Source organism: Amblyomma maculatum, chromosome 2 (genome assembly GCF_055883805.1).
Source record: "Amblyomma maculatum isolate TAMU_Amacu chromosome 2, ASM5588380v1, whole genome shotgun sequence".
In the NCBI taxonomy this organism is placed as follows: domain Eukaryota; kingdom Metazoa; phylum Arthropoda; class Arachnida; order Ixodida; family Ixodidae; genus Amblyomma; species Amblyomma maculatum.
In genome coordinates, this window is record NC_139345.1 from 73,813,651 (window position 1) to 73,825,259 (window position 11,609).

Genomic DNA, 11,609 nt, shown 5'->3' on the forward strand with positions numbered 1-11,609 from the left:
TCGTGTTTGACGGTGCGCAAAGCAAAGTATGCCACACAGAAACTCCGGGAAAGCGCACTCATGCGTGTTCCTTGAGCGAGTACATCAACACCAACGTCTCCCACTGCCGTCCAGTCTGCACAGCAACGAACATAAGAGCCTTGCTTTGGTCGTTCTATGCGCCCACTGCCCAGTCCTAATGCCGAGTTCCTCGCGTCAGCTGTCGTAAAGAGCCGACCACTGGATCATGGCCTGCGACGACAGCATACGGCGTCTGGCGGTGGCTGCCGACCTGTCGACCACTACGCCCCCGCCGGGACACTCTTCGTCGGAGTACCTGCGCCAGATAGAAATGGGCTTTGGTGATTGTCGCACATGTGGCTATTCCAGCTATGTACCTGACTCCTGGCAAAGGACTAAGTTGTGAACAGATAGTATGTAACTGCTTTTCTGTCAAATGTCGTACAACGTATTCAAAACTTGGTCTTTTTCAGAGGCCCAGAAATTGCAGGACGCATAACGATTACACGGCAAAGGAAAATATGCGTCATTACCCTTCGGGAAATTATGTCAAGCTCTGCCATTTGCTCAGCTCCTCATTAGAAAGAACAAATTTTCTCGAATGTTTTCGACCTCTTCTAAGATTCAGAATGCACTTGTGATTTGCTTTCAATGAAAGCAGCCATCGAACGTGAACTGCACTACATGTATCCTACTTATACGTGGTCCACAACTTCTGCCGAAGATGTCAGACTGATTCCGCACCATAGAATTTATACAATACAGTTTCACTCAACTGCTCCAGCAAGCGAAAGCGAGCCGAGAAGGCCTTCTGGAATGTTATGCTGATTGGTGCACTCTACCGCCTAGGTTTGCCAGAAGGGTGGAAAGAAGTACCTGTGGACGTGCACTTCCTTGGTGTGGTGCGCCACCGTACCGGCGAGCAACGCGTCCAAGCTAGCAACCACGATTCCAGCCGGTTGAACGTCCTCCATCCTATGCATGCGGGACAGAAGCAGCGTCCCCTCGTGGTAATTGTCGGCAGCTGATCGACAAAAGGTCTTCCTCGACAGCCGCATCACTGATCCCCGCACATCGGCCAAGATCCAGTCGGTCGCGCCTTTCATGCCGCTGGGTTGGTTTCCTGTTCCCGTGCCCGTTGCGCTGTCTGGCACCAGGAATTCGTTCGTTTCCACCGCGACCAGGACGTCTGCGCGGCCGCGCATCCTCAGCGCACAGTCGTACGCCAGGAGAGCACGCGCGTCCCGGCGACTCCAGGACAGGTAGCGAGCCTCCATGGAGACCACCTGCTCGTTGCACGTAAGCACAGGCAGGATACGGGCAACCCTATTACCACTCGTGGAGTTTTAATGCATGCAATTGATTCAAATTGTTTCACTGCACGCCGTTTCTGGATTGGATTCGATGGGTGGATTTTGGTTCGCGTTGAGGAAGTGTGAATAAGGTTGTGGAAACGCAAAAATTTCCGAGATCACTGCAGAATCTGCACCGGAGAAATTCGTCCCTGAGCCTTGCTGCGTTGTGTGCGAGATGTGTCAGCATGATTCCGCGAGTGACAGATACTGCGCCTTCCCTTTCCTGTAAACCTATTATAGAACGACGGGGAACTTTAAAACGTTCAACGGAACGCTGGCTGTGTTCGACAAGGGGCGAACAGTGTACCGTGTGCAGCAGCAACACTCAGGCTTGAATTTCTGCACTGCAGATTCTCCAGTACTCTTCAAATTTTTCAGACTGCAGTTGGTTGATTAGCTCTCTTTACACACTTTCTAACAATTCTTACATATTTGTGGTTTCAAATCAAGCCAATTCCCGCTCGTTCACGTTGAAACTTTTCAAATTTCCCGCCATCAGACGTTAGGCCTACGTCACCGGAAGTCTACCATTTGGACGTCGCAATTACTCTTCCCGAATATTTCGACGCCTGATTAACTTTATTGGCTATAATTACCTATTTAATACACATGCACCACTTTTTTCCCCCAGCGAGATTTTTTCATCTAATGTAACCATTCTGTTTTTATATCTCTCTTCGTTCGAACGTAATCGTTCGGACAAGCTCGCGATGACATTACTCATTGATAAGACATGGTACAGAGGACGGAACGGGAAACAGAGGAGGAACGCAATTCTGGTTTCGATCAATATGCCTATGCTCCCTCGTGTCCCTTACTTTGCCTGAAAACAAGGTTATCACGCTTAGACATTCGTTTCTTTTTCTTAATATTTCTTGAGCTTTCTAATCTTGCTCAGTCAGTAACGGCGACCATTCTTACCAAGCCGAGGGTGTCGAAGAAATTGCGCGCTCGTCGCGACTGGGTCTGGTTGTAAAAGATGAACGTGGAGGCTCCTAGTGTCGAGTAGTGGGCCACGAACTCGCCGAGCCGGGACTCCTCTGTCGCTGCGTCGTGCCGGGATAGTGCGCACACCACTACCCTGGCCGAAGAGTCCTGGGGTGCCGGGGCCCCAGCGACGGTCGCAGCGGCGGGGCGAGCTTGGGGAAGTGCGTGCCCCACGGGCAGCCAGTGGACGCGGCTCGTGTCTACCAGGCGAAGACCCACTTCGTCGGCCTGCAGCTGCGGGTCGCCCGGACAGAAAACGAAGCCCGGCTCCAATGTGCGGCTCACCGAGTGGCCTTCCAGCACAGTGGCATTCAGAGGCTCCGTACGAGCGGCCACCACCTGTGATGAGGATTCCGAAAGGCAATAACTTTAAGCGCCATACTAGTGCGGCGTGTAATTAAGCTCGTGCCTAGTGCAGTTACTACTAGCACAGTTAAACCTCACATGGTTTGTCATTAGATACGTCCTTCATGCAGCGCATCTGATAACCTCTGATACCTATCTTTCTGTTTTCACTGAGTCACCGCGAATTTCTACGGTTCACTCTAACAAGAAACATGGTGCCACGATTAACTGACAATGCATGTAAGTATACTTGTACGGGCCTTGTTTCTGCAATGAACTTCCGTAAAATGGTGTAGCTCCGCAGTTGAAATTGACTTCAAAAAGAGCTTAATTGCTGCCCGTGCATAAGGGTTTGCGAGTGAACTGCTCACAAATATGCGATGGCCAGATGGGATGACGTATACGCTGCGAAAAGCGAGGCGCCGACCAATCATATACCTTAAGCCGTCTTCATGGACCAAGATTTCCGCGTATACTCAGCTCTTGACTAACTGGAGACAATGCTAGACTGCGCGTAAAGAGGCGGGCTTAGGCGAACACATTATGTTATGAAAGATGCGCCCTAAGAAGAGGCAGAACAGATATCGCACAATAACCGCAAGCAATTTATTGAACCGTCATCGTCCACACGAAGAGCAGCATGCACCTTTCCACGAAGTCCATAGAAGAACATCGCATGCACTCGGAACAATCAATCACAAACATAGAAAAAATAACCGCGCGTGCTTTTCTTGGCGGACAGATTTCCAGCAGAAAAAGTTCCGGGCTGCAGATGAGATGAGCGCCCGACACCTGAAGAGCGCTCTCGTCATCAGCGCGTACGATACCACGGAGTGCAATGACCTCGCCTCACTTCCCCGTGGTCGGCCAGAGCTTCCTGATCCTGACGGTTCCCCTTGTGTTTGCCCCGGCTTCGTACGTACAAAAACAAGGAACGTTCGTTTGCCTTTTCCGCCTGGACGGCACTGCATGCGTGTGTGGATGTATTGATTCTGCAAATCAAATAATTAATAGCAATGTAGACACCTTGTAGCGAAGTCTGTAACAGAGGGGCTCCCTTTGCCGTCTCGATACGTACTATGACACAATTAACGAACACAGAACAACACGAGCGGGCAATTAGGCCTTTTGCCGTATCTGCGAACCTCAAACCGCCATTTTTGATCGGTCATGTGCCGATTACCAAGACACATGTAGCAGGGTGGGCGAGTAGACGCGGCGCTTGAAGTTTTTTCGCTCGAGTGTCGTAAAAGGACGACGCCGATCTCCTGAGCAACCATTCATCCACTCATATTGTGAATACGTGTGACTGCGCTCTTTGGAGGTGCGATGCGTTCGACATGGCCAGCAGGGTGCCACAGATAAGGATGATCTTGGAGATGGTGCTTCGCGTAGTCCGCCAGTTAGCTTCGTACGTGGCCGTGACAAACGCATAAGCGGCTCTGAAAATCCGACTCCACGTTTGAGTGTTCACGGTATGATTTGACGGCCCTAAACGTTTATTGACTCTTAACAAAACATAACACGATTATGTTTACCTCAAGGGGCAGGCACAAGGCAAAACGGACCGCGAGTAGTGGGCACTGATGAAGACCGCCAGGCAGTGTATGTGTACCTGCACGTGGGAGTAGTTGAGGTAGGCGAGCGTGCAGAGTAGGCGACCCCGCAGCGCACCGCGCGGCGCCATCAGGGAGACGACGCGCACCTCGTGCACCTCACCGCGAGGCTCGGCCCAGGCCGAGTACACCAGCAAACGGCCGGGGGCCAGCGGCACCCAACGGTCGCGGGACCAGTCGCGTCGCCCACTGCACAGCCATGCCAGTGACAGGAGCAGCGTCATCGCCACCAGGGGCCACAGGGGGCGCGGCCCAGTCTGAGGGAAGAAGCAGCAAGGTCCACAGGTTATATTTCGCTTTGCTTCTCATCTCCAGCACTGAGCGAATACATTCAAAAATGCCGGCTAGTATTCAAGCGTGAGATGATGATCAGCAGGATAGTAAAAAAAAGCGAGGAGGAAGGAAGGAAGAAAACCAGTAGGTGCACTTATCGAGGAGAATCACGTGTCAGTCCTGTAGCCCACTGACTTATTTTCGCCTATAGGAATTATCATAATGAAATTATTCTAAAATGATATATGTTTCAGACGATAGTTGTTCTTTGATATCCTTTCGCTACAAGCCAAACCTAGCTATAGATTGGTTAGTGCTTAATATATGTCATCTACAATGGAGAAGCTTTAAAGCAGGGCAGTCCAGAGGCAGTAGCAATGGCAAGGACAGTCGTGCATGCCGGCGTCGTTATTATGTTAACCATTTCGCGATTCCAAATACCTCTGATCACCTTTCTGATATGACTTTTGTACAGTGCATTAGAACAAGGCTTTACCTCTTCGATTACAGCATTCAGTCAACCCCAGGTCAGAAAGCTTTAAAAGAGGTCGTCTACTTGCAGCAATCCACAGAGAGCATACGTGAAAACGTACAATACATAAGCAGCCGAAGAAAACCGAAAGGAAGAACTAAAGTACGCAATAATCAGTATAACTTTTTTTATGCTCTTCTATTACGCTTCTATTAAACGATACGCTTCCTTTGCTTTATTTTCATTTCTATAAATGTCCAAGAGAATCTCTAAACTCGTGCCAACAGCGAACCTGCTTCTTGCACTTGCTGATCCTGCACTTTTTGTTGTAGGTTTCCTTGCTTCTGTCGCCTTTTTGTTTTATTTTTCAGGTCACGGTACCACAGGGAAACATTTTTTCATTCTTTGGCCTGTCCCCCCCCCCCCCCCCTCTCTTTCTGCCCCCCTTCTTCGGAGGCAAAACCTATATATAAACCCTGCCAGCGATGATCGTGCTTACATATACGAATACAAGTGCCTTTGTCGAAAAGTTTGCTTTCGAATTGGGGCTCCTCCCCCAACCCTTGCTGTATTCTCTTTCATACTGAGTAGGCACCTTCTCCCCATTCTACAAATATAACTGGAGAAACCGCAGCAGAACTTAGCACCCTCGCTCTGCCGACAATACTCACTGCACGGCGGAAAGTAAACTCCAGGAGGAAGCATTATAGTTATGCGACCAGCGTCCCTCAAGCCAAGCTTTCAGAAGTCGTTCCCCTTCCTCAGAGAACCAGCTCTGGCCAATCAAATGCGCCATGTGCTGTCACGTGAAGTCGACTTTATCCCCTGTATTTTTTATGGCTATAAGCTTCAGTACTGTTGGGGAATGCTTCCTCCTTAGCTTTTCGCAAATCTGGCCCAAAATAGAAAAATGTATGCTGGCGGCACATGTTTCGCACCAGACAGGCCTTCTTGAGCTTGCGCAGGTAGCGCTTCTTTCCCGGAATGTTGAGCACGTCCCAGCCCACAAGCGCCATGACTCCTGCGATAACGCCGAGCAAAATGATTATTCACACGGGATTTATGACTCATATCTAGAGAGGTGACGCAACTGGCAACCAACAAACATTTGAACGCAATTGTAAGGACACAAGACTACACAAACAGACACACGCTTTTAAGTAAAATATGCAGATGTCCGTCTTAGTTCTATGTATGTAGTTGAATGTACTTTAACTACGATCGTTTCATCGCTACGATTCTGCAGCACTTTAGGAAATCAACATGTACGGCAACACGTTCTGTATGCATCATGATTTAAGCTTCGCTCGATGGGGCGCAATTTTTGGCGAAGCATTTTCGTGTTGCTGTAGTACCAACGTCAATTGGTTTACCCAGAGTTTAAAAAGGATTTTACGTGTGTATTTTCTTGTTATCTCCATGAACGGTTCTGACGCTGATAATCGAAACGACTTCGTGGCGGAGGTGAGAGCCATGCGGGAAGTATGTGAGAGCCAACTTGCTCAACGTGTTGTCACATCTGATCATTTGAAGCAAAATTTCAAGAGTTAGCTAATCTCGACTGCTTAAAGATACTAGTCCATACTACACATGATTCGTAGCAACATTCACTTGATTCAATTTGAAAGAGTGCTTAGCTTTTTTTTATAAATCATGATCCATTTCAGCTGGGACGATCTGCACATCACGCAATGCAAGACTTGACCCAGTCTATACTCTACGCGTCCACGCGCTTTCTCTAGGCACTTAGCATGTCGTAGCAATAGGCGGGTAGGAGGTACTGTATGAAAACTGCGTCTTTGAATGGTTTATCGACGTGTATAATATTGCCACACAATTCGATAACACGTAGACAATTGACACTAATAACTCTCACTGCTCTCGAAGGGACTAATGATCTATAACTGCGTTGATCACCTAGCATACACAGCGCTTTACTATCCCCACCTCCTTACGCGCCGAATGCGCTATCATGAGACTATTCTAAGAAGCCTCTTTGCAAGTGAGAACAAAGTTTCACTTACTTGACCTGGGCCGTTCTGAGACGTTGCCAAATAGTCTAACTGATACGCGAGACGCCGAAAACGCTACCGTTATTTAATACATGAGCGATAAAACCACAGCGCTTTTGAATAAACCAAGCGTCTTCCTATCTATACCTGCATGCTTCGTTGGAATTGTAGAGCGTCGAGACACCGCGTATATTTTCATCGAATGTCAGGCCACGGTCCGAGCGTAGTGCTAAGCGTAGCCGAGCGTAGTGCTAAAGTTTAAATGCAAGAAACGCAAGGCGTCGAGTACGCTTAAGAGAACTCGCGGCGGCAGCCTACTATGAGGATCTCGGCAGGACTCACCTTTTCTAGGACGTTGGATCCGACCGGTATAATGTAGCGACCGCCTAGCGTTATCTTCCCTATTCTTTCCTCACTTCTTCTTTGCCGTTTCTTCAGCGGCACGCGGAAGGAACCAATTTAGAGCACAAAGAAGGAGAAAAAAAGCTATGACCGTGGTTTCTGCAGCGCGTGCGATGACAGCGATGATTTCATTAATATATTTTCAGAACACTTCGTTCCTTGCTTATTAGTGCGGAAAATCATTTTATTAAGATAACCTTGTACCTGCACTAGGGTTCATCTGGTTATCAGTGAAGAAAGAGGTTGGGGTATTTTAATGAACAAAAATCAATAAAGGGTGTCTGTATTGTTTACGACTCAACACTTATCTGTATATACACTACATAAACAAGAGCCAGCAGATAAACGCGAACAGGTTATCGAAGTTGAACTCGAAAGAGGAGGAAGATGAAATGAAACAGGCTAGTTGTTGTTGTCGTGGCTGTAGGAAGAAGGAAAAGAAAATGCACGGGCCTGCTACTGGCTCTGTAGCTGAGCCACCTCCGCTGCCTCGTCCAAACAGAAGAGAGAAAGTAGAGTAGAAAGAAAAAGAAGAGGCAGAGAAAGATAGTCACGAAGAAGACAGCAGCCTCATTAGAACACTGCTTAGGTAACGTGAGGTATCGATGACGCTGTTGCGGTTCAGAATACCGAGTTTTAATTTATATCTGTACGGATGGGGATGGATACCGACAAACATATTTGCATCATGCGGGAAAATGAAATCCATAGCGCATTTACTGTTTTCTTGCCGGCGGTTCACATTTCAGAGAAGGACATAATTGGAGGTCCCCCCTTCTTCTAGGTTAGGACTCTCCTTGTTACTACTCGCTTTACTATCGTTCGCTGCGACTGCCAAGGAATTTACGTTGGGCACCATTTGTGGGATCATCCATGGTTATATTACAGCAACTAGTAAGTTGACTTGTTAACCTTTCCCGAAATGCCTTGGGCTCGCATACGATCAAGCTCACGCTAGCTCGACAACAAAATGAAGCGCGAAGGTCAGGTTCGGGAAAATTGGTCGCTCTCGGCAACTTCAGGCTATACCACAGGACCGCGGTATATACCGCGATGCCTTCTTTAAACATGATCTTATCCTAATCTGCTAGCACAAAAACAAGTTTATGTGACATTCTCGATCATCCCCAATGATCTGATTACCAAGGTAGGGAACCAGCAAAGCCAAGAGGGTTGCAACAGATTCCGTGGAAACTCTAGCCGTACCGAGAACTTCAAGAGCCTGCCTTGCCTATGTATGTAAGAAGCCGCTCGTGGTTAGATGCGGAGTGGAGCGCATTTTCGCATGGCGTTGAATGTGACATTACTGAGAATAATGCGGGTGACACCAGAGTCCATGCACATCAACACCCAAATGTTTTTTTTTTTTTTTCGAACATTTACTGCAGCCATTTATCAGCAGCGTACGTTATACGGTGTTGAGGTCTTAGGCTTGCATCACTGTGAAGACGCGTGTTTGACCTACTAAATCCTGCTGCAGTTGCGCGGTGCAAATGAACACATTATAAGAACTCTTCGCGTCCTTTCTTTATTTAAACGAATAGCTTTATAACGTATTAGAGTTTCTTGTAGCATTTTTACAAGGATGTCTGAAACGTGCAAATTTGAGGACTGTGCTGTGCGTCGCTTCGACAACGGCGTTGCTCATTGCTACCTATAAGCTGCAAGCCAGCTCTCTCAGCTTCATCTTTCGTCCACCTTTTTGAGACATCTTATAATTATCTTGTGCATCGCTCTATAGTCAAACTTCAGCTTCTGCTGGTCGTCAGCTACGTCTTCTGCCCCTACAATAAAGTTGTGGGCCTTTTTAAAAGTATATGGTCTTTCTAAGCGAAGGGGTTTCATTGGGCTTCTTATCAAGCCCACAAACAACGATCACGTCACATGTAGCAGCTTGGTTGCATTCGCTCTCAGCTCGGGGCCGGTAGCAACAATTGTAGTCCGTGTATAGTTTACTGAAAGCTGTGGCGCAGTCGTTGAATGTGCCACAGTCCTCTTGGTCACTCCGTCGGAACCATGCTTTCAGTAGACTTCGGAGAGCTGTGGGTTGAAGTATAGCGCCGTCAATTCAACGACGCTCTTGTCGAATGTGACCGCAGTGAGTTGTGGATTGGAACAGGCCGCTCACCACACCAAATGACAAGCGTTTAGGGGTAGCTCGGCTGGAAACGCTGATTGGCCCAAAATTTGTGACGTCATATATGACGTCACAAACAACGTCATGGGTCACGTGATATTTTATGATGTCATGTCCGGATTAGGCACTATATCCGGATGTAAGGCGCACGTGTTTTCTCTAGACTGTCCCTGGATTCCCCATGATTTTCAGAGCGCCCGGGCGCGACCCGGCGGCATGGCCGGCGGTGTTGGCGGCGAGCCGCAAGCAAACGGCAGCTGTCCAGCCGATGGCCGTCGGCGGAGAGGCACGAGGCCTAGCTTGCATGCAGTGCGGACACCGTGGAAACGGCAGCGATGTCAAATAACATATGCACGCTCCGAGCCGCGAAGAGGTTTCCGAACCAGCTTGTCACACCACACGAATTGCCGGGGAAATCACAGTTCAATTGCTTTTCCTTTATCTAGATCTGTGTGAGACCTTTCGGCGACAAAAACAATCGAGGTTCGCCAGCGCAGTGTGACCTGTTCGTAGGCCGGCCGGCCGAATTTTCCAGTGACAACTGCACACCATGTTTGCGGTGATTTTCCTTGCAAAATAGCTTTCTCGGTGCGACGTCTTTCAGGCGCGCAGGCTGTCGGCAACGGTCGTCCGTCCCGTTGCCACGCGTCCCGATATAATTCGGTCTTTTTCTAAGCGAAATAGTTCATTATGAATTGTTTTAACCAGAAATGCGCTCGGTGACCGCTCTTATTGGCTAAAAAGGACCTAATTTCCTCACTCCAAACTAATGCGCCGGCGAATGCATATGATGCCGGCCGGCACACCGCGGCGCCGGCGCTATTATAAGCACATCCTAGCTGCAATAAATAGCTAGCTAGTCCGTGACTGTAGGGGGCAAAAAAAAAAAAAAAAGCTTTGAGGACAAAGGGAATAGAGATACGTACTAGGTCATTCGACTCTACAAATTTTTTAGGTCATAATTGTGATGCTGGGAGTGATATGCTGATTAGGAAAAAAAACAAACTAAATAAGCTGTAGTATAAAGGATGACCTCTCATTGTTTTGGTTACCCTGTTGTTAAAAACAATTAGGTGCCTAATGAATATCCTATTCTCATTTGGGCTATGATTATTATAAAACTATGTGAGTCATTTCACATTGATCAGGGCTTGTTTTAGATTAAGTTTAATAAAGCAAATCCCCATCTTGCACTTGGAGCATAATGCCTTCATACCTCAAATAAAGTTGATGGAGCATATCATAAAGTCGCAATTAATACAACCGGATTTCAGAACATTCAGCCTCAGGATTTCAGGCTAACAAGAAGAAATGTTGTACATTGTTACTAAGGGCATGTTATATATGGGTAACTATAGGAGCATTATAAGATGTGTACTTTTTAAGTAGTACGTAGCCTTTAGAAAACATGAAAATATTGCAGTGTATATCACATGAAGAGTAATGGCATTGTATGTTTTGTAAGTGTCAGCATATGTTTGCTGTCAAATTGAGATCCATGTGATGCATGCATCTTTTAATGACTTAGTGCTTGTTCTAATGCAACGCATGGATTATTTCAGCTTGTCATGCCTTCGCATGTCTAATATGTAATAAACAGCGTCTTACGTCTTCTGCATTTCTTTCATGGCAACAAGTTTTGCATCCGTCATATGTGTCAATTCTGATTTTTAACTGGACCTGTAGCCTGAAACAGACTGCTGACTGCCATCACAAATTCGCTTGTTATATATTCAAACACTGCATTTATTTTCGTTCATAAAAACATTGAAATGCTTTAATAACTTTCATTGCCTTGAGTAAATGTTTGTCATTCGTTACATTGATTGCTTGCAGTCCAGAAATTCTTTACATTCTTATTTAGCTATACCTTACACTTATAAACACATATAAAGTTATATATGTGCTACACTATTTTTCCTTCCATTTAGTATCTCTTTCACACAACCTCAGAGTTTAAAAACAATTATTTATCAAACAGCACTTGTGAATATATCTAAGTGGACACTT

The 11,609-nt window shown here is 47.0% G+C and overlaps 1 protein-coding gene across 1 annotated transcript; it reads right to left on the bottom strand.

Moving 5' to 3' along the window:
• Positions 1-195: 195 nt before the first annotated feature.
• On the bottom strand, positions 196-6,064 carry LOC146199009 (uncharacterized). Its single transcript, XM_084592692.1, has 5 exons — positions 5,987-6,064; positions 4,303-4,560; positions 2,277-2,681; positions 877-1,286; positions 196-316 (listed from the first exon to the last, which is right to left on the bottom strand). Exons 1-5 carry the CDS (start codon positions 6,062-6,064, stop codon positions 196-198), a joined length of 1,272 nt encoding a protein of 423 aa, XP_084448818.1.
• Between the last annotated feature and the right edge of the window lie 5,545 nt (positions 6,065-11,609).